This window comes from Thalassophryne amazonica, chromosome 9 (genome assembly GCF_902500255.1).
Source record: "Thalassophryne amazonica chromosome 9, fThaAma1.1, whole genome shotgun sequence".
Lineage (NCBI taxonomy): Eukaryota > Metazoa > Chordata > Actinopteri > Batrachoidiformes > Batrachoididae > Thalassophryne > Thalassophryne amazonica.
The window spans coordinates 103,555,677-103,580,042 of NC_047111.1; the positions used below are offsets into that span (position 1 = coordinate 103,555,677).

The 24,366-nt window shown below is 41.0% G+C and overlaps 1 protein-coding gene across 2 annotated transcripts in view; it reads right to left on the reverse strand.

Moving 5' to 3' along the window:
* Positions 1-268: 268 nt before the first annotated feature.
* The window catches only part of panx3 (pannexin 3), a 33,630-nt gene continuing 9,532 nt past the window's right edge, over positions 269-24,366 (reverse strand). The window contains exons 2-5 of one of the 2 annotated variants that reach the window (XM_034178875.1): positions 16,511-16,653; positions 11,486-11,700; positions 9,357-10,108; positions 269-928 (exon numbers count right to left, since the gene is read on the reverse strand). In XM_034178875.1, coding sequence (XP_034034766.1) covers positions 870-928; positions 9,357-10,108; positions 11,486-11,700; positions 16,511-16,653 — 1,169 coding nt within the window. In that variant the 3' untranslated portion in view covers positions 269-869. Of the gene's footprint in view, positions 929-9,211; positions 10,109-11,485; positions 11,701-16,510; positions 16,654-24,366 lie in introns of those variants that run through there. The other variant, XM_034178874.1, reaches the window with a different exon arrangement.

Sequence of the window (24,366 nt, forward strand, 5' to 3'; positions counted from 1 at the left end):
AGCTATGACAGACAAACCAGCAGTCAGTTTAGAGTTACCAATCCACCAATCCACCTAACCTGCATGTCTTTGGAAGTTGGAGTAAACCGGATCGATCCCACGCAAACACGGGGGAAACATGCACACTCCACACAGAAAGGCCACAGGTGGGATTCGACCCCATGACCTTCTTGCTGTGAGGCAACAGTGCTAACCACTAAGACACCGTGCTGCCTGGATGTGAAAGTAAAAAAAAAATATATATAAATAAGTCGTCCTAAAAAATACGTACTAATGACAGTAATAATTTTATTGGATTTAATTCTGATCACAATGAAAATACAGTTTACAGTAAAATACAAGTAAAACACAGTATAATCTAATTATTAAAGAGGGAAAAAAACGGTAGCAGGAAGTTAAAAAAAGCAAGTAACAGTAATTACAACTCTCAGAAAGCTTCATGAAATGTCAGCCGCCCAAAATGACTGCCGGTATCCATAGTTACCGGTGGCAATGCTTTTCAGCTCAAACATATGTACTTTCAGAACTGATTATAGCTCTGCTTCTGAGAAATGCACAATTCCTGTTATTTTTGGTATGTTTTCTTACATTTAGACTTTAGCCTGAGTTGAACCGTGATTTTGACAAAGTCAAAACATCGACTTATCAAAAGAACAAACAGCAACAATGAATACCCACAAACACATACACACACAATCAGCTGAATATCAAATATATCCACAGTGACAACCTGTAATTCTAAAAGAGGCTTTTTTAATCTTTGAATCACAGAAACTCTTGGTGTCCTCAGTCTTTGTGTGTACAGTAAAATCTACCGTAGCGTGTCCCAAACCCGCAAAGTTATGGCCCTGAATCAGTCCATAGGAGGCCTAGAAATGACTAAAAGGTGCAGTCTCCTTCAACTCATGGTACCCCTGGTGGTTTGGCTCTGTGAAGAGACAGAGAGGGCAGTTAGCATCCATCTCTTCTTTTTGTCAGGCATCGCTTTATAAAAGACTCTTTTAGAACTCTAGGCTGTTCAGGTTGAAAACGAAAATGCATAATTTATGAACAGAACAACAAGCAGTTTTGAGATTTTTTTTTTTTTTTTTTAAAGTGATGTGATCTGACTGCACCGCGCTGTAAAGCACCAAAACGATTTATTAAAATGTCATTTGGATTTGACCTTGTGCGCTAACCTAACAGGAGGTGTGGAACGGCACATGTGTGATGTTGTGTCACATTACAAGAATGTGACAATACGCGTTGTGAGGTTAAATAAACTGATATGAAGTTAACAAAATAAAAGTGGGCTGTAACTGCGATACTTTGCTGTGAGAATGATGCAATGCTGGCAGTGAAACTAGACAAATTTGCCCTGTAAAAACAACTATAACTGTAATACATCTCACCACTGCAATAGTCAAGTGTCTCCTGCATTACGGACCATAAACTGATGGAATCATATGTCAGTGATTCAACCAAGACTGAACCAATAAAAACCACAATGGATGAAGAGTTTGTGATTTTCATGCTTGTATGATCACAGAGTGGACTCTGCACAACCTTATGGCTTATCTTCCCCCAAACAAGCATGAAAGTCTGCAAAAAAAAAGTGAAACCTTTAGGATTTCTTCTATACACACAAGCTGTTTATTTCCCTTGAATTTTGTTAACATATTTGTTAAAATACTGCATTACAGCGCTATTCCACAGGGCACCATTCTACTATCAACCCCCACGATCCAAAAACAGGATGAAATAATTTAATCCTCCCTGTAGCTGCAGGCTTGCCTCCTCTACCTTTGCGCCCTCAGTCAGACATGATCAAGCTGTTCAACTTTGAACAAAAACCACAAAAAAAACAAACGTTCATCAGGCCTGCCTCTGCTTCGCATTTTTACCCCAGTGGAGCACAATCAAACAACTTTCAAGCCGTAGTCACTACGAATACCCCGTTTAAAGAATTTTGAACACGGTTGAAGCCATTAATATGACACATACCCCAAAGTTACCACGTACCATCAACAATTTTGACAACCGATTTTAAATCTGGCGCCGATGATGGCCGTAACCACTACGTATACCAGGTTTGTTCAAGATTGACAAAGATGGATCAAGAAGTTACTATGATGCTTCAAAACCCGGCCTTATTTGCTATTCAGGATTAAATAGGAAGGAACTGCGCTCTGTGGAATAACCCCATTACTGAGCACTTCATCTTTGCCAGTGTAACAAGGTGAAGTCCAGATTGAAAAGATGTTCCTATGAAATTTCTTCCAGTTCTTTATGTAATTTACTGCCTCTTGCAAAGAACTGAATCAGTATATTCCTCATTTTGAATTTATTGAAAGTCACATTGAAAATCAAGCCTGGATCTTCACAGATGGAGCCCATCTTCTGAAAAGACTACAAACATAGCGACACAATACTTTTATACAATGTGGGCGTTACAGTGGGTGTGGATTAGTCTATAAGTTACTGGCTCAAACAGACAGGGGGAGCACTCCCTGTATCTGAAACTTGAAATGTGTGATGGAAATGAAACTTAACTCTTATTTTTAAACTTTAAACCAGATTTCAAAGACTTCCAATCAGATAACAAAGGCAAATACTTGATCATAACATAAAATAAGGAATTAGCACAGATATTATTTAACATCCTACTCGCTTGGGTTTCCCAGTTGGCTCACCTGGTAGTGCATTGATATTGACATTTAAAGGTCTGGTGTTCAAACCCCACCAAATTAATCTGTCCGGTGTGGAATTACAATATGCTGATTAAGCAGCATGATTACTGCACAGATGTATCTTGGACTGGTTACAATGAAACTAGTGCATTGCCTGTGGGGATCCACGGGCTCTAGATTGAGTAGGGTTTATAAATAGGTAGCTGACATTTTTCAAGGGTGGTAACAAATTATGCAAAGTTTCTGTAATGATTTGGAAATGAGTGTGAGTCCAGAATGTAATTATCAACGTCCACTGTTCACTGCTGTTACGTAATATCTGCAATTTCTGCAAAAATATTAGTCCTGTCAATGTTCCATTTTGGCGGCTTTCATCCTTGACTCAAATTACATAAGCATACCAAACAGCAAATGTCAGCTCTCCCGTTTGTCCGTGTTTGAAGGTACACACACGCATGCATGTACACATACACATACACAGAGGCAACATGGCTTTTAATATATAGATTCCACTTTAATATGTGCAGTTGGACTTGAAGGAAGAAGATCTTGATTTGGTGAAGGTGTTGGTCTGCAGTGGTAACACTTTCAGTTTGTGGGCAACAGCTCTTGCAGACATTCCTGCAGTCAGCATGGGAAATATATGTCATGATTTTGGCCTGATCAGGGTGTTGAGCCCATTTTTCCCCCCTTTCTGTTGTTCTTTTTCTGCCCCAGCTTTGATTTATTTGTTGTTTATTTTCATCTTGGTTTATCCTGTTATGTTTTACGTTATCACTTTTCTTTGTTACTTTTTTATGTTAGCAAATCTCCAGTTCCACTCTAGTTCTGTTCAGCCGGTTTGTGTTTTCATTGTTTATCATTTAGCTTTTATCTGTTTATTTTGGCTGTTCTCATTTCTGTTGTACATTGGTCTCTCGCTATAACGCGGTTCACCTTTCGCGGCCTCGCAGTTTCGCAGATTTTTTTAGTCCAATTTTGCATGCTTTGTTTTTTTGTTTTTTTTTACAGCACATTGTCTTCTGCGTCCTCATCAAGCAGGCCAGTAGCGGCACCGCGAAGGGAGAGCACGAGTATTGTGTTCTGCATGTCTGTTTATAAGAATATTCTCGGCCAGAAGAAAAAAGAGCGCCAACAACTACCCATAACTGTGTTCTTCACTCGGAAAAAGACACCTGCACCGAGGTGTGACTCAGTGGAAAAAGACGCGACAGCGGAGAGGCGCCACAACAAAGAGGTGCGATCAGAGGAACTGTGAAATACTGGTCAGTCACTATTAATAATTTCTTATGTGTCCAACCTTGTAGGTTGATCGTTAAAATTAAATTCATTCGTTCTAAAAGCCATCATAATTATTTATAGGAAAACGTTTTTATTTTTATTTCTCAAACAAATGTTTGGGGCTGAAAACAGGTTGGTCTTATTTTTTTACTAAGGTTTGAACTTTGAGAGTGTTAACACATGAGAGAAAAGTGAGAAAATGTTAATGCCTGTTTGAGAAAAGTGTATAAAGTGTGTAGTGAGGGGTTTCACAGCCTTAAAATGTCTATAATTATTGTAAAAAATAACGCTGACTACTTCGTGGATTTCGCCTATTGCGAGTTATTTTTAGAACGTAACTCCTGCAATAAACGAGGGACCACTGTACTTTTATATCGGGTTTTGCTTTCTGTTTATTAGTCAGTTCCTGTTCAGTTTTGCTTTAGTATTGATTTCCTATTTAATGGACAGTTCTCATGTAGTTTCTTTTGTTCTTATGTTCACACCTGATTCTAGTTCTCAAGATAGTTATATTCTGTCCTTAGATTCTGTGTTAGCTCTGTTCTCAGTTTGCCCTCATGTCCATCTTATTATGTTCACTCCATGCTCTGCACCTGCCATTATGTCTTTGTCCCTCGCTTTGATTCAGTCTGTTTAGTATTTCCATTCACTCACACTCTTGGCACCTGTTCACGCATCTTTGTGTCTTACCTCACTCCACCTTGTGTTGTCCCTCCTCACCTTCTTGCACCATGCATTAGCTTTGTTCACTAGCCACACCCCCTTTCTAGATTGTTCCTCATGTGCACCTTGTTAACTCCTGTCCTATTTAAACACCTCCCAGCCACCATGTCCCTGCCAGTTTCGCCACATCCTAGCTATGTTTCCTGTCCTGTTTTGCCTTGCCATGTTTTTTGAAATCTGCGCTGTGTTTTTGACTACCCCTTCTGCCTCATCCCTGAATACTGCATTTGCTCGTGCCACGAACCCCTGCTTGATTGACTGCGTATTTGCCTAGCCCTATTTGTACCTTTGCTCCATTGCCTGACAACCTGTGTACTGAACTTGAGCCTGAATTAAAGATGACAATTTTTTTTACACCTAAGCCTGGTCTGGGAGTCTGCATGGAGGATCCTCCCTCTTTGGGTGCCTCGCACCTGCCCGGCTTGTCACTATATGACCTCTCAAAACTGCACATGTTAAAGTGGGCTTTTATTGTGACCAGTCCAAGGCACATATGTGCCCTAATCATGCTGTTTAATCAGCATTTTGCTCGGTGCCACAAATCAAATCAAATCAATTTTATTTATATAGCGCCAAATCACAACAAACAGTTGCCCCAAGGCGCTTTATATTGTAAGGCAAAGCCATACAATAATTACGGAAAAACCCCAATGGTCAAAACGACCCCCTGTGAGCAAGCACTTGGCGACAGTGGGAAAGAAAAACTCCCTTTTAACAGGAAGAAACCTCCAGCAGAACCAGGCTCAGGGAGGGGCAGTCTTCTGCTGGGACTGGTTGGGGCTGAGGGAGAGAACCAGGAAAAAGACATGCTGTGGAGGGGAGCAGAGATCAATCACTAATGATTAAATGCAGAGTGGTGCATACAGAGCAAAAAGAGAAAGAAACACTCAGTGCACCATGGGAACCCCCCAGCAGTCTAAGTCTATAGCAGCGTAACTAAGGGATGGTTCGGGGTCACCTGATCCAGCCCTAACTATAAGCTTTAGCAAAAAGGAAAGTTTTAAGCCTAATCTTAAAAGTAGAGGGTGTCTGTCTCCCTGATCTGAATTGGGAGCTGGTTCCACAGGAGAGGAGCCTGAAAGCTGAAGGCTCTGCCTCTCATTCTACTCTTACAAACCCTAGGAACTACAAGTAAGCCTGCAGTCTGAGAGCGAAGCGCTCTATTGGGGTCATATGGTACTATGAGGTCCCTAAGATAAGATGGGACCTGATTATTCAAAACCTTATAAGTAAGAAGAAGAATTTTAAATTCTATTCTAGAATTAACAGGAAGCCAATGAAGAGAGGCCAATATGGGTGAGATATGCTCTCTCCTTCTAGTCCCTGTCAGTACTCTAGCTGCAGCATTTTGAATTAACTGAAGGCTTTTCAGGGAACTTTTAGGACAACCTGATAATAATGAATTACAATAGTCCAGCCTAGAGGAAATAAATGCATGAATTAGTTTTTCAGCATCACTCTGAGACAAGACCTTTCTAATTTTAGAGATATTGCGCAAATGCAAAAAAGCAGTCCCACATATTTGTTTAATATGCACATTGAATGACATATCCTGATCAAAAATGACTCCAAGATTTCTCACAGTATTACTAGAGGTCAGGGTAATGCCATCCAGAGTAAGGATCTGGTTAGACACCATGTTTCTAAGATTTGTGGGGCCAAGTACAATAACTTCAGTTTTATCTGAGTTTAAAAGCAGGAAATTAGAGGTCATCCATGTCTTTATGTCTGTAAGACAATCCTGCAGTTTAGCTAATTGGTGTGTGTCCTCTGGCTTCATGGATAGATAAAGCTGGGTATCATCTGTGCAACAATGAAAATTTAAGCAATGCCGTCTAATAATACTGCCTAAGGGAAACATGTATAAAGTGAATAAAATTGGTCCTAGCACAGACCCTTGTGGAACTCCATAATTAACCTTAGTCTGTGAAGGAAGATTCCCCATTTACATGAACAAACTGTAATCTATTAGATAAATATGATTCAAACCACCGCAGCACAGTGCCTTTAATACCTATGGCATGCTCTAATCTCTGTAATAAATGTTTATGGTCAACAGTATCAAAAGCAGCACTGAGGTCTAACAGAACAAGCACAGAGATGAGTCCTCTGTCTGAGCCCAGAAGAAGATAATTTGTAAGCTTCACTAACGCTGTTTCTGTACTATGATGAATTCTAAAACCTGACTGAAACTCTTCAAATAGACCATTCCTCTGCAGATGATCAGTTAGCTGTTTTACAACTACCCTTTTAAGAATTTTTGAGAGAAAAGGAAGGTTGGAGATTGGCCTATAATTAGCTAAGATAGCTGGGTCAAGTGATGGCTTTTTAAGTAATGGTTTAATTACTGCCACCTTAAAAGCCTGTGGTACATAGCCATCTAATAAAGATAGATTGATCATATTTAAGATCGAAGCATTAAATAATGGTAGGGCTTCCTTGAGCAACCTGGTAGGAATGGGGTCTAATAGACATGTTGATGGTTTGGAGGAAGTAACTAATAACAATAACTCAGACAGAACAATCGGAGAGAAAGAGTCTAACCAAATACCGGCATCACTGAAAGCAGCCAAAGATAACGATACGTCTTTGGGATGGTTATGAGTCATTTTTTCTCTAATAGTTAATATTTTATTAGCAAAGAAAGTCATGAAGTCATTACTAGTTAAAGTTAAAGGAATACTCGGCTCAATAGGGCTCTGACTCTTTGTCAGCCTGGCTACAGTGCTGAAAAGAAACCTGGGGTTGTTCTTATTTTCTTCAATTAGTGATGAGTAGTAAGATGTCCTAGCTTTACAGAGGGCTTTTTTTATAGAGCAACAGACTCTTTTTCCAGGCTAAGTGAAGATCTTCTAAATTAGTGAGATGCCATTTCCTCTCCAACTTAGGGGTTATCTGCTTTAAGCTGCGAGTTTGTGAGTTATACCACAGAGTCAGGCACTTCTGATTTAAAGCTCTCTTTTTCAGAGGAGCTACAGCATCCAAAGTTGTCTTCAATGAGGATGTAAAACTATTGACGAGATACTCTATCTCACTTACAGAGTTTAGGTAGCTACTCTGCACTGTGTTGGTATACGGCATTAGAGAACATAAAGAAGGAATCATATCCTTAAACCTAGTTACAGCGCTTTCTGAAAGACTTCTAGTGTAATGAAACTTATTCCCCACTGCTGGGTAGTCCATCAGAGTAAATGTAAATGTTATTAAGAAATGATCAGACAGAAGGGAGTTTTCAGGGAATACTGTTAAGTCTTCAATTTCCATACCATAAGTCAGAACAAGATCTAAGATATGATTAAAGTGGTGGGTGGACTCATTTACATTTTGAGCAAAGCCAATTGAGTCAGGAGCAAATGATCCTGGCAAAGCCAAAGTGCTCACTAACACAGACTTGAACAAATCTGTGAACAAAATTCAAGAGAAATAAGACTTTTGTGAGCATGGAAAAAAATCTTAGAATTTTTACTTTAATGTGTGAATAATGGGAATGAAAATAAATGCATTTATATCTTTGTTGAGTGTAAAAGAAAAGGCCATGTTATTGTATGGCATCTTGGGTTGTGCACCAACTTTTCATTATCTAAATCTGCAATAATTAAAAAAAAAAAAACTGCATTGAGAACACAATATACCGCCACTAAGGCTACATATTCCCTACCACCAAAATACCCATTTTAACTTGTATTTTGCATCAAACCATGTTTCCTAAAGATATATGTGCTCATAAAATTTCATCGCAATCCCTTCATAGTTTTTGAGTTCAACATTGTTGCATCTCTAACACTCTTCTTGAGTCCAGTTCTAGAATACAGTATGTTCAGACTGACTCAAAATGTTATTGAAGCTCCTTATTATTATTAATAATAATATAATAATAATTTCTTAAATGTTCCTGAATGCTTTAATTTTTTTCTGGATCCAAAATATGTTCCAGATCAAATTCAAAACAAATTCCCTCATTTTCAAGGACATTATCCATCTGCTTACCAAATTTAATCAACATCCTTTCACAATAATTTGAGTTCCATATTACTATGTGTGGCAAATAGTATTCTGGAGATCAGTTTCCGAATATATTCCGGATCACCTCCAAATTTGAAGCACTTATTTCGTAAAACATTATCTATCTGCTCGCCAAGTTTGACTGAAATCTGTTCTTTATTTTTACAGTTATCTTACTGACAAACGCCAGTGAAAACATTACCTGCTTGGCAGAGGTAACAAAATCATCTTCTTACAATATGCTGCCACTTTCTGCTTGGACCAATGAGAGTGCAGTTGAAAAAATTAATTGTAAAACACCCACTGGGCCCAATAGCCACTAGAGAGCACTAGTCCCTGATGTTACATCACTTATCTTCCACTGAAACACGTAACGTCTGATGCCCACTGATTCTAGCAGCATGCAAAGTTATGCAAATAATCTTATCATGGATATTTTGGACACAAAATTAAATTTATCTCTGGTTTCCACATGTATATTCCAAAAATGTATTTAATTACATTCAAACTACGTCAGAAACAATAGTTGTGTATAGAATCAAATCTTGACCTTTGTCTTAGGACCACTCGCTGGGTATTGTTCTAGAGGTCACTTAATAATTTTCTGTACATCCCAAATGATGTAGACAAAAATAGCCGCGAACAGAATGCGTTTAAGTGTGTAGATAAAAGTTACGGTACCAAGATTCAAACTCTCCTCCACCAGAGGTCTCTGCTCACTGCAGTTGACCACTTTCCCCTGAGCCGCTCCAAGGATTGTCATGATATCCACCAGGTTGAGCTTCCCTTCCTCTTTGGCCTCCGCTAACTCCTCCGCCAGCTCCATCGCAGCCTCTTCACGTTCTTGAATCTCTTCTTGGGATAGCATAGCGCTCAACCCCTGCCCGGGAGTGCTGCTGCCCACCTGCGGTGGTGCCAGTGAGCACAACGCCCTCACCTTCCCGAAGGATTTCAGATGGGCTACGTTGGCACGTAAGAAGAGCAGGAGCACGTTAAGGTCATTCAAAGGGCAGGTTAGCTTGCGGCGGTTAATGACGTCCAATGCTGGAAGGACCTCGTAGACAGAGAGGAAGGTGGTGTCCCAGACAAAGAGCCGGATTAGGCTGAAGAGGACGATCGGACCCAACAGGACGTAGATAGCGCCGTTAGCTACACTTATCACCTGGAAGACCAGCTGGCCAATCATTTTACACTGAACCAGCTCAGGCACCCAGTTCTGGTCCCGGAGCATGCCTGTCCGCACGAAGCAGCTGAACTCATCCTGAAGGAAGGCGGACAGGTGGAAGTAGGCCAGGTACAGGCAGGCAGCCGTCATGAAGGTCAGCAGAAGGAAGCCGCGCAGGAAAAGCATGCTAACAAAGAAGTAGGAATTTTGTTTGCACTGCATGTATCTCTCCAGCAGGGGGTACTCAAAGTACCGCTTCTTCTTGGCTCTGCAAAAACAGACAGAAGAACATGAACGGGAATAGAGACACCCACAGCAACAGCAGTGCTATGGGTATCATCGCTCACAAGGACAAAACTACGGGTTAACGTTCCCAAACATCTTCCTCTTTAAAGATTCTAATTGCCTGCATCAAATATTTTCAATCACAATAACCTCTGTAACTGTAGCTTTAGTCACATGACATTTCCCATAAAAATGGGACTTTGCGAAGTATTTCACAATTGGACAGTTTAAAAGTGGGCGGGACTTGGTGAGCCTTGATAACACATTGGTTCGAACAGTGGATTAGCGCCTCGTGTTTGCAAACTGATGACGCAGAAAAACATGATGTCATGAAAAGCAATTTAATGTTGTAGTGTTTGATACGTCATGAAATATAGTAGATTTTCGTGATAGTATTGCAAAAATATTTTGTAATGGTATCATGAAATTTGGAGTGATATAAGGGTGGGGGTTATGGTTAAGGTTATTGTTCGGGTTAAAAATAGTCACAGAAACATGACTGCATTCCGAAAATGTAACATTTCGTGACAGTATCATGGAAAACAAAGTGAGACTGGGCTGCGTCTTTGCACCTCAAACCTCTGGTCTTGAAGCCTCCACCATTTTAGCAAATTGCGACATTTCTGACAACAGCTGTGGTGTTTTATACGGGGTGATCCAAAAAAACAGAACCCATAAAAACTGTAATAAATCCAGCAAATGTCTTGAAATTTGCTGGACTTCCCCCAAAGTTTCAGTTAACTTGGTCACTTTGCATAAAAGTCATGTTCTTTCCAAATTATGCTCCAAATGGTATAATTTATTGGGAAAATAAGCCTCCAGGCAAAATATCTTTTCCTTGGTCTTCTCCAACATGTCTTGGTCAACCAAGGATTTATCACAATTTTTATGGGTTCTATCTTTGTTTGTTTGTTTTTTGTTTGTTTGTTTGGGGGGGGCGGGGTCACTCTATCTGAGATAGCCCCCAAATTATTTCTTTCCCAATTGGGCAGATAAAACCGCCACACTCAATTTCTGTTGTTACATAACAGTGAAAGGAATCATGACGAAAACAGAAGAGTATGACACAGTTTCAGAATTAGAGTGAACAACATCACAAAACATCCACATAAGTGACCAGGTGAGGAAAGCCACCAAGATATCATAGCAGCTCTGAAGCTTGACTGGCTGTGATTGGAGAAACTGTACATAGCAGGTTTTCCCTGTTACTCTCTGTGACATTTTCCTATCGTAAAGGATTTCCATTGGTTATATGAGTGGAACATGGATAAATATGATACGTAGCATTTTCCCTCCATAAAGAGCAGTGAATTACATTTAAAAATATATTAAACATGGCCATTTGTAACTGATGTTTTACCTCTCAAGCTCAGCCTGAAAAGTCAGTGGGTTTTTAGTGTTTTGACGCATATCCAGAATGTTCTGCGCCAGTCGCACCGAGCGGTTGTATGACTTGTCTAACTCATCGATTATAAAGAGCAGGTCAGAGCCCAGCGTAGGTGTCACCAGCTGGCGCCAAATGAGCGCTGGCAGGTACATCAGCACTGCCATGGCAAGCAGAGAGTACGGGAACATCTGGAAGGAGAAACAGAAAGAGACAAAGAGAGAACGAAAGATAAGACGACATGTCAGGAAAAAACACTCAGCAAGGGGTGACGTCTACGAACAACAAATAGTTACGACCGTTAAAGAGGCTGTTTGTTGGTTTTTGTGCAGAATTACTCAAAAACCAGCAAAACAATTTTTACAGTACCTGATGACAAGGTTTGGACTAATCAGGTATCAGAAAACTTTTCAATGGGCTCCACATAAATGGGTGGAGCCAAGTAATGCAAAAAACTGCTACATACGTATCAGAGCAAATGATACCAGCTTTCATGTGAAAAAAAATTGAAATTAATTCCGAAATGGATTTAAGTAAATGTTGGGGTGGATCCAGGTATAAGGGCGGAGCCTAGACATTTTAGCATAATTTGCTTAGATTACAATTGATTGACCAAAATTTTTAGAAACTTGGCCAAAATATTGAATAGGATCTGTAATAGGTGTTGTTACAATTCACAAATGACAAATTGTTGTGAAAGTGTAGGAACACGGACCCACAACAGGGGGCGCAAATGAATGGACAATGGAATAAGCCAAAAATATAACAATTTAATGTTGTGAATGTGCACAACAGAGCAACAGACAACACAATTGAGATCAACAGTCAAATTAGTCACAGTGATGTGTGGGCAGGCTCGAGGATAGAAGACGCCCATCCAGAAAAGAGCCGGATCCCACACGCCTTCCACTTCCACCGGATGTGAAGCAACCCTGGAGCCAACCAAGCGCTAGGTCCCCAGGTGGCCAATGCCTCCGGCTGTCAGATTGGGTACTGCTGGCAGGAAGAACAGACAGGTGATGGTGGGTGTGTGAACACCCAGCAAACAGTTCAGTACAAAGGTGGAACGCACCTCCACCTCTCAATCACAATGATCCAGAATTACGTGCAGAACCTGTTGGTAGACTCAGTAGTCCTTAACCGAGGAGCGGAGTACGCCAACTCCCCAAACACCCGACTACTCCTTAAATACAAACAGGTATGTCTGCAAAAGCAATGTTACACACAGAAGCAAATATGTTACTACTGTTGTTTCCACAGGCTGAGCGGTTTACCTGATCGATAGACGATTTCTCAGCAGTGAGGTGAAGATGCTGCCCAGCTCTTATGGAGATGTGATTGATGAAGATGAGTGACAGCTGGTGTTGTTGATGGGTGACAGCTGCCACTCCCGGTTGCTCCGGCGCCCTCTCTTGCCTGAAGCCCGCACTTCAGGCAGGGCGCCCTCTGGTGGTGGGCCAGCAGTACCTCATCTTCAGCGGCCCACACAACACAAATAGAATTAAGAGAATCTATTTGTTGAAAATGTCGGGTCAGGTCAAAGGGGCGCAGCAGGAAATAACCAAATCCATATTTATAGGATAAGACGGATGGAAAGTGTCTAATTTCTAAATTCAAATCAATATTGAATAATGTTTTTTAGTGGTTGCTAGTAATGATAACACTAAGTGATAAATATAATTAATACAAGTACAGTAATTATATATTATGTTGCATATTAATAGTTTTCCCCAGCTTTGATTTAAATATTAATGAACATCATACCAGAATCTGAGCATTTGTCTATTTGTTATCCCTGCTTCTCCAAGGTCCTTTGACTGATTTCCACCAAGCTTGATGACTATAAAAGCCAGAACAGCAAATCGCTTGTTCTGTCAAAGATCAAAATCATAGAGGTCAAAGGTAAAAAAAAAAAAAAAAAAAAAAAAATCATTTTTGCTTGTTGATTTTTTGTTTGTTTCTTTCTTTCTTTCTTTCTTTCTTCACTTTGATGTCCACCAAACTTGCCACAGATATACAGATGGATTAGAGACTTGCACAGCAAGGTCAATCAATAGGGTCAAGGTCATGTCTGCCTGTCCGCTTGTTGGCCAAACTTGGTATATCAATGAAGGCTGACCCAAAAATTTACCCTTAAAGAATTAATTTTGGCAAAGATCAAGGAATTTGATTTCAACTCCCTTTGGAACAAATGTGGTGCACATTCCAGAACTTCCATGGCAAAATCTTGGTCAAGGTCATTGGGGTCAAATGTTAGATTACCATAGCCCTTACTGGATTCATGTTTTTGGTTTTGCTCCCATTTTGTATGAGATGAACTCAAAGATCTAAAACTTTTTCCACATACACAATATCACCATTTCCCTCAAATATTGTTCACAAACCAGTCTAAATCTGTGATAGTGAGCACTTCTCCTTTGCTGAGATAATCCATCCCACCTCACAGGTGTGCCATATCAAGATGCTGATTAGACACCATGATTAGTGCACAGGTGTGCCTTAGACTGCCCACAATAAAAGGCCACTCTGAAAGGTGCAGTTTTGTTTTATTGGGGGGGGGGATACCAGTCAGTTTCTGGTGTGACCACCATTTGCCTCATGCAGTGCAACACATCTCCTTCGCATCATCCATGAAGAGAACACCTCTCCAACGTGCCAAACGCCAGCGAATGTGAGCATTTGCCCACTCAAGTCGGTTACGACGACGAACTGGAGTCAGGTCGAGACCCCGATGAGGACGACGAGCATGCAGATGAGCTTCCCTGAGACGGTTTCTGACAGTTTGTGCAGAAATTCTTTGGTTATGCAAACCGATTGTTTCAGCAGCTGTCCGAGTGGCTGGTCTCAGACGATCTTGGAGGTAAACATGCTGGATGTGGAGGTCCTGGGCTGGTGTGGTTACACGTGGTCTGCGGTTGTGAGGCTGGTTGGATGTACTGCCAAATTCTCTGAAACGCCTTTGGAGACAGCTTATGGTAGAGAAATGAACATTCAATACACGAGCAACAGCTCTGGTTGACATTCCTGCTGTCAGCATGCCAACTGCATGCTCCCTCAAATCTTGCGACATCTGTGGCATTGTGCTGTGTGATAAAACTGCACCTTTCAGAGTGGCCTTTTATTGTGGACAGTCTAAGGCACACCTGTGCACTAATCATGGTGTCTAATCAGCATCTTGATATGGCACACCTGTGAGGTGGGATGGATTATCTCAGCAAAGGAGAAGTGCTCACTGTCACAGATTTAGACTGGTTTGTGAACAATATTTGAGAGAAATGGTGATATTGTGTATGTGGAAAAAGTTTTAGATCTTTGAGTTCATCTCATACAAAATGGGAGCAAAACCAAAAGTGTTGCGTTTATATTTTTGTTGAGTGTACATTGAGGAAAATAAGTATTTGAACACCCTGTGATTTTGCAAGTTCTCCCACTTAGAAATCATGGAGGGGTCTGAAATTTTCGTCTTAGGTGCATGTCCACTGTGAGAGACATAATCTAAAAAAAAAAAAATCCGGAAATCACAATGATTGATTTTTTTAATAATTTATTTGTATGTTACTGCTGCAAATAAGTATTTGAACACCTGTGAAAATCAATGTTAATATTTGGTACAGTAGCCTTTGTTTGCAATTACAGAGGTCAAACCTTTCCTGTAGTTTTTCACCAGGTTTGCACACACTGCAGCAGGGACTTTGGTCCACTCCTCCATACAGATCTTCTCTAGATCTTTCAGGTTTGGAGGTTTGGCTCCCTCCAAAGATTTTCTATTGAGTTCAGGTCTGGAGACTGGCCAGGCCACTCCAGGACCTTGAAATGCTTCTTACGGAGCATCTCCTTAGTTGCCCTGGCTGTGTGTTTGGGGTCATTGTCATGCTGGAAGACCCAGCCATGACCCATCTTCAATGCTCTTACTGAGGGAAGGAGGTTGTTTGCCAAAATCTCACAATACATGACCCCATCCATCCTCCCTTCAATATAGTGCAGTCGTCCTGTCCCCTTTGCAGAAGAGCACCCCCAGAGTATGATGTTTCCACCCCCATGCTTCACGGTTGGGATGGTTTTCTTGAGACTGTTCTCACCCTCTAAACATGGTAAGTGGAGTTGATTCCAAAAAGCTCTATTCTGGTCCCATCTGACCACATGACCTTCTCCCATGCCTCCTCTGGATCATCCAGATAGTCATTGGTGAACTTCAAACGGGCCTGGACATGTGCTGGCTTGGTCTAGTGGTTAAGGTGTTGGGCTTGAGTCCAGAAGATCATGGGTTCAAATCCCCACCTGACTGGAAAATCACTAAGGGCCCTTGGGCAAGGCCTTTAATCCCCTATTGCTCCCGGTGTGTAGTGAGCACCTTGTATGGCAGACCGAGGGAGATTGACAGTCATCTTGTGTTTCTTCCACTTTCTAATAAATAATCATAACAGTTGTTGTCTTCTACCAAGCTGCTTGCCTGTTGTCCTGTAGTCCATCCCAGCCTTGTGCAGGTCTACAGTTTTGTCCCTGGTGTCCTTAGACAGCTATTTGGTCTTGGCTATGGTGGACAGTTTGGAATGTGATTGACTGTGTGAACAGGTGTCTTTTATACAGGTAAGTTCAAACAGGTGCAATTAATACAGGTAAAGAGTGCAGAATAAGAGGGCTTCTTAAAGAAAAATTAACAGGTCTGTGTGAGCCAGAATTCTTGCTGGTTGGTAGGTGTTCAAATACTTATTTGCAGCAGTAACATACAAATAAATTATTAAAAATCATACATTGTGATTTCCAGATTTTTTTTTAGATTACGTCTCTCACAGTGGACATGCACCTAAGATGAAAATTTCAGACCCCTCCATGATTTCTAAGTGGGAGAACTTGCAAAACCGCAGGGTGTTGTTTTTGCGTGCACCTTTTTCTCACCAGGGTTAGGCTGACCTTGCTTTGACACTGAAGGTAAGAAGACAAACATGTTTCAGGAGAGTTAAGTCTAGCTAGACATAAGTCCAGTTTTATGTGTGAACGCACTTTGTGCACCCAGAGGGAGCGCTCCTCGAAGTTTCCATTCCTGTCGAACTCGTGGTGCATGAGGGAGTCCCAGCAGTACATGTCCACGTAGCTTGCCTGCTTCACCGTGAAGTTACTGGGAGGGAAGCAGCTGATCTGAGGTCCTGCAGAACCAAGAAATATCAAGTTTTTACCTCATTTAATAACACTGGGAATTATTTTATCACAGCCATCACGCTCTGTATCGGAGGTCCAAGTCAGCAGATTTTCACTGCAGAAATCAACCTGGTATTTACAACCCATCCAAACTCAGGCTACGCCAACATATATTTAGTTCACCTTGGAATAACCACTTATAGTTTAACCACTTCAGCAGCCGTCTGTCATTTCCAAAGGGTTCTCCACCCTGAAACAGAGTCCACGAGACGGCCCTGCCTACACAACTTCAGAGCCTCACAAGAGAAACACAGCTTCTATTTTTTACATCCACATCTGGCCAACTTCTGTGAACACAAACACATCTGCATTCAAACACACCCTGACATTCACACACGCCCATTATACCGCACACGTATGTAGGTGTGTAATTAATCAGACCACCCCAAATGTAACCATAACAACATAAATAAAAGTAAGCTGGTTTCGATGTTTCTAGAGGCTTGAGGTTGCATCGTGTATTTTTAAAACTGCATATCTGTTGTGGAAATGTTCTAACACACTGTATATTCTGAAAGTGCTTCCAATGTTATGTTGTATCGTTATTTACACACTATGGAATAAGTAAATTAGTGGAAAGCCATCCTGTAAAATAGTGTGATTAACAGTTCTAAATAACATCTGAAAATTGGCATACAATCTGTAAAATATGTAAATTAAGTGTTTGATTTTATTTTTGTTTTTCAAACAAGGTGCTTTTAAGTTTACAGTTAAATTTTGGTCTTTTGTAACGACACTGAAAACATTTTAAATAAAAACTGCTTTAAAATAATATTATTATCTAAAAAATATTGTCATTTTACAGAAAAAAATCCTGTTTTTATTTATAAACCAATTTATACAAAAGAGATGAAAAATGTATTTGTAAAATCTGTTTGTTTTTTGAAAGCATGTTTGTTAGTGTTAATCTGATTACTCAAAAGAGAATGAACCAACTTCCAGAAAATTTGGTATTTATCTCTGGTTGAAATGGGCTTGAAATTCACAAACTGAGCGAATGTGCAAGAATAAGACTTGTGAGGGAAGCCACCAAGACACATATGGCAACTCGAGCCTGAATTTAATCTCTTCTCTTGAATGAAAATCCTTCTCTGTTTCACTCCACCCGTAGTACAGCAGACAACAGAATATTTACAGAGGAGTCCTACAAATAGTGATTGAATCACCAAATTTCCAACCAAAGTCTACTCCCTAATTGTTTCTTTTGGTTCTGTTTTGGTTATTTTCTAATATTGCTTTATGGCATTTTGTGTTGGGGATGTTTGCTTTTGACATGACTGTAAATTGATATTGATAGCATGACAATGAACACAGAGTGGCTACAGTATGTTATGTATATATTTGACAAAAAATGCTAATAAAAATAAATAACAAAAAAAAAAAAAAGAAGAAGAAGAAGCACCAAATTCAGCACAAATACTCCTTAAGCATTACTCTGGTGAAAAAAACAACTGGCCAGTTGAATTATCAATAGACGGCCAGGTGGGGGTCAATTGAAGAATTACACAGGGGTCAAAATTTAAAAATGCTCCAATCATATTGAAAACTATACCACAATATTAGTCTGAACATAAAGATCCCTAATCTATCAATCAATCAATCAATCAATTTTTTTTATATAGCGCCAAATCACAACAAACAGTTGCCCCAAGGCGCTTTATATTGTAAGGCAAGGCCATACAATAATTATGTAAAACCCCAACGGTCAAAACGACCCCCTGTGAGCAAGCACTTGGCTACAGTGGGAAGGAAAAACTCCCTTTTAACAGGAAGAAACCTCCAGCAGAACCAGGCTCAGGGAGGGGCAGTCTTCTGCTGGGACTGGTTGGGGCTGAGGGAGAGAACCAGGAAAAAGACATGCTGTGGAGGGGAGCAGAGATCGATCACTAATGATTAAATGCAGAGTGGTGCATACAGAGCAAAAAGAGAAAGAAACAGTGCATCATGGGAACCCCCCAGCAGTCTACGTCTATAGCAGCATAACTAAGGGATGGTTCAGGGTCACCTGATCCAGCCCTAACTATAAGCTTTAGCAAAAAGGAAAGTTTTAAGCCTAATCTTAAAAGTAGAGAGGGTGTCTGTCTCCCTGATCTGAATTGGGAGCTGGTTCCACAGGAGAGGAGCCTGAAAGCTGAAGGCTCTGCCTCCCATTCTACTCTTACAAACCCTAGGAACTACAAGTAAGCCTGCAGTCTGAGAGCGAAGCGCTCTATTGGGGTGATATGGTACTACGAGGTCCCTAAGATAAGATGGGACCTGATTATTCAAAACCTTATAAGTAAGAAGAAGAATTTTAAATTCTATTCTAGAATTAACAGGAAGCCAATGAAGAGAGGCCAATATAGGTGAGATATGCTCTCTCCTTCTAGTCCCCGTCAGTACTCTAGCTGCAGCATTTTGAATTAACTGAAGGCTTTTTAGGGAACTTTTAGGACAACCTGATAATAATGAATTACAATAGTCCAGCCTAGAGGAAATAAATGCATGAATTAGTTTTTCAGCATCACTCTGAGACAAGACCTTTCTGATTTTAGAGATATTGCGTAAATGCAAAAAAGCAGTCCTACATATTTGTTTAATATGCGCTTTGAATGACATATCCTGATCAAAAATGACTCCAAGATTTCTCACAGTATTACTAGAGGTCAGGGTAATGCCATCCAGAGTAAGGATCTGGTTAGACACCATGTTTCTAAGATTTGTGGGGCCAAGTACAATAACTTCAGTTTTATCTGAGTTTAAAAGCAGGAAATTAGAGGTCATCCATGTCTTTATGTCTGTAAGACAATCCTGCAGTTTAGCTAATTGGTGTGTGTCCTCTGGCTTCATGGATAGATAAAGCTGGGTATCATCTGCGTAACAATGAAAATTTAAGCAATACCGTCTAATAATACTGCCTAAGGGAAGCATATATAAAGTGAATAAAATTGGTCCTAGCACAGAACCTTGTGGAACTCCATAATTAACTTTAGTCTGTGAAGAAGATTCCCCATTTACATGAACAAATTGTAATCTATTAGACAAGTATGATTCAAACCACCGCAGCGCAGTGCCTTTAATACCTATGGCATGCTCTAATCTCTGTAATAAAATTTTATGGTCAACAGTATCAAAAGCAGCACTGAGGTCTAACAGAACAAGCACAGAGATGAGTCCACTGTCCAAGGCCATAAGAAGATCATTTGTAACCTTCACTAATGCTGTTTCTGTACTATGATGAATTCTAAACCTGACTGAAACTCTTCAAATAGACCATTCCTCTGCAGATGATCAGTTAGCTGTTTTACAACTACCCTTTCAAGAATTTTGAGAGAAAAGGAAGGTTGGAGATTGGCCTATAATTAGCTAAGATAGCTGGGTCAAGTGATGGCTTTTTAAGTAATGGTTTAATTACTGCCACCTTAAAAGCCTGTGGTACATAGCCAACTAACAAAGATAGATTGATCATATTTAAGATCGAAGCATTAAATAATGGTAGGGCTTCCTTGAGCAGCCTGGTAGGAATGGGGTCTAATAACATGTTGATGGTTTGGATGAAGTAACTAATGAAAATAACTCAGACAGAACAATCGGAGAGAAAGAGTCTAACCAAATACCTGCATCACTGAAAGCAGCCAAAGATAACGATACGTCTTTGGGATGGTTATGAGTAATTTTTTCTCTAATAGTTAAAATTTTGTTAGCAAAGAAAGTCATGAAGTCATTACTAGTTAAAGTTAATGGAATACTCAGCTCAATAGAGCTCTGACTCTTTGTCAGCCTGGCTACAGTGCTGAAAAGAAACCTGGGGTTGTTCTTATTTTCTTCAATTAGTGATGAGTAGAAAGATGTCCTAGCTTTACGGAGGGCTTTTTTATAGAGCAACAGACTCTTTTTCCAGGCTAAGTGAAGATCTTCTAAATTAGTGAGACGCCATTTCCTCTCCAACTTACGGGTTATCTGCTTTAAGCTACGAGTTTGTGAGTTATACCACGGAGTCAGACACTTCTGATTTAAAGCTCTCTTTTTCAGAGGAGCTACAGCATCCAAAGTTGTCTTCAATGAGGATGTAAAACTATTGACGAGATACTCTATCTCCCTTACAGAGTTTAGGTAGCTACTCTGCACTGTGTTGTTATATGGCATTAGAGAACATAAAGAAGGAATCATATCCTTAAACCTAGTTACAGCGCTTTCTGAAAGACTTCTAGTGTAATGAAACTTATTCCCTACTGCTGGGTAGTCCATCAGAGTAAATGTAAATGTTATTAAGAAATGATCAGACAGAAGGGAGTTTTCAGGGAATACTGTTAAGTCTTCTATTTCCATACCATAAGTCAGAACAAGATCTAAGATATGATTAAAGTGGTGGGTGGACTCATTTACTTTTTGAGCAAAGCCAATAGAGTCTAATAATAGATTAAATGCAGTGTTGAGGCTGTCATTCTCAGCATCTGTGTGGATGTTAAAATCGCCCACTATAATTATCTTATCTGAGCTAAGCACTAAGTCAGACAAAAGGTCTGAAAATTCACAGAGAAACTCACAGTAACGACCAGGTGGACGATAGATAATAACAAATAAAACTGGTTTTTGGGACTTCCAATTTGGATGGACAAGACTAAGAGACAAGCTTTCAAATGAATTAAAGCTCTGTCTGGGTTTTTGATTAATTAATAAGCTGGAATGGAAGATTGCTGCTAATCCTCCGCCCCGGCCCGTGCTACGAGCATTCTGACAGTTAGTGTGACTCGGGGGTGTTGACTCATTTAAACTAACATATTCATCCTGCTGTAACCAGGTTTCTGTTAGGCAGAATAAATCAATATGTTGATCAATTATTATATCATTTACCAACAGGGACTTAGAAGAGAGAGACCTAATGTTTAATAGACCACATTTAACTGTTTTAGTCTGTGGTGCAGTTGAAGGTACTATATTATTTTTTCTTTTTGAATTTTTATGCTTAAATAGATTTTTGCTGGTTATTGGTAGTCTGGGAGCAGGCACCGTCTCTACGGGGATGGGGTAATGAGGGGATGGCAGGGGGAGAGAAGCTGCAGAGAGGTGTGTAAGACTACAACTCTGCTTCCTGGTCCCAACCCTGGATAGTCACGGTTTGGAGGATTTAAGAAATTGGCCAGATTTCTAGAAATGAGAGCTGCTCCATCCAAAGTGGGATGGATGCCGTCTCTCCTAACAAGACCAGGTTTTCCCCAGAAGCTTTGCCAATTATCTATGAAGCCCACCTCATTTTTTGGACACCACTCAGACAGCCAGCAATTCAAGGAGAACATGCGGCTAAACATGTCACTCCCGGTCCGATTGGGGAGGGGCCCAGAGAGAACTACAGAGTCCGACATTGTTTTTGCAAAGTTACACACCGATTTAATGTTAATTTTAGTGACCTCCGATTGGCGTAACCGGGTGTCATTACTGCCGACGTGAATTACAATCTTACCAAATTTACGCTTAGCCTTAGCCAGCAGTTTCAAATTTCCTTCAATGTCGCCTGCTCTGGCCCCCGGAAGACAATTGACTATGGTTGCTGGTGTCGCTAACTTCACATTTCTCAAAACAGAATCGCCAATAACCAGAGTTTGATCCTCGGCGGGTGTGTCGTCGAGTGGGGAAAAACGGTTAGAGATGTGAACGGGTTGGCGGTGTACACGGGGCTTCTGTTTAGGGCTACGCTTCCTCCTCACAGTCACCCAGTCGGCCTGCTTTCCCGGCTGCTCGGGATCTGCCAGGGGGGAACTAACGGCGGCTAAGCTACCTTGGTCCGCACCGACTACAGGGGCCTGGCTAGCTGTAGAATTTTCCACGGTGCGGAGCCGAGTCTCCAATTCGCCCAGCCTGGCCTCCAAAGCTACGAATAAGCTACACTTATTACAAGTACCGTTACTGCTAAAGGAGGCCGAGGAATAACTAAACATTTCACACCCAGAGCAGAAAAGTGCGGGAGAGACAGGAGAAGCCGCCATGCTAAATCGGCTAAGAGCTAGTAGCTACGCTAAGCTAGCGGATTCCTAAAAACACGCAAAGTGAATAATGTGTAAATAATTTATAGGTGATTCAGCAGAAGGAGTGCTTTAGTTAAGGCACGTAAAGATTACACTGGGAAACAAATCGTAATCTAGATAACTAGATCAATCTAACTGCGCAGAGTAAACAGCTAACAGATACAGAAAAACACCGCTGTGCTCCGGAACAGGAAGTGATACAATACCGCAGTGAGAGCCAACCACCAGTCGATGGTCAATCTATAAGTGGATTCTATGGAGTTATAGGGTAGAAACAGCAAGAATGGTGACAAAGGTCAATTTCAGTTTGTACAGGGGTCAAAAGTTATACCCCTGTCACACATAGCCAGAATCATGCAAAATGGTGCCAGTATTATGAATCGGGGCACATTCGAAAAGTGTCGGATTTCAGTTCCAAAACGTTTTGACAGCCATCTGCGACAGTCCACACAGTTGGTCAAAATCGGCTGGCGGCCGCGAGTGTGATGCACATGTTCAAAGCCCTATGTGCAATCTGATGACCATCTGACCTCGATTAATATATTCCAGTGGCAGAAAAACAGGATCTGAAGCGATTTGAGCACATACGATGAAACCTCGAGATGAACTGGCACGGCAAAGCTTGTCAGTATGACCTGCATGTGCCACATATAATAATGCCCCCCACCCGGAGCACAAAGGAACTGTTGAAATGTATGTGGCATGCTTCATTATAAGAATTACGAATTATTATCATGTACAGTGGAGCAGCTATCAAACCAAAACCACCGTGCGCTACTGTGTGCATGCAGCCGCAAATCTGAACAGGCTGTTATATCCACAATAGACCTTACAGTACAGATATTTGCCCATTCCTCCCCATGGGTGATGTAAATAATGTGCACTAAAGTCTCCATCATAACTGTATATAACACGAGCAGCTGCGCCTCTCTGTGGTGCGCAGTAACGCGTCATTGCACGCGTCAGGCTCGGAACTGGACGGATCTCACACAGTAATAAATGATCACCTTCTAACTCTGTTGGAGATATGACATGGAACTGTTGTGCCAGGCCATGACAGCATTAATAAACATGAATCTCACCTCCAACAGTGGTTCAGGAGTGTTTCACAGTGCAGACATGGACGTGGAGCCGGGACACAGCCTGTGGTTAAAATCCTGTCACCCAAAATAAAAAGTAAATCGCATGTGATAATCCAACCATCACAGTGTCCAGAGTTGTATTGTGCTCCTGAAGTGAGCGAAAAAGAAAAAAGAAATTCACCAGAAATGCTCCATCTGACGCAGAGGACACCATGGCCCAATGTCAGCGAAGCTGTCCAGTGGCACTAAGCTCATGCAGCGTTATGCATGAACACGCACACACACACACACGGCTGAGTGATAATTGCAGCCCCATGCACATGTGCGCTTGAGGAACAAAGAGCTCGCTCCCACTCCGGTCCCGTGTTTGCCATCCAGACGTTTGGACATCGAGCAGTCTGCAGAGCCTTTTATGGCCTTCTGACAGCAGTCTGTGTCATCTACCTGTTGTCGTGCAGGTGTGGACACGGCTGACTACGTCTGTTTTCCTCCCGACTGCATCGGAGTATGGCAATATTTGCCGTGTCGGCATGGTTCCTGCACATTCTTGCTATGTGACGGGAGCTTTAAATTGCTC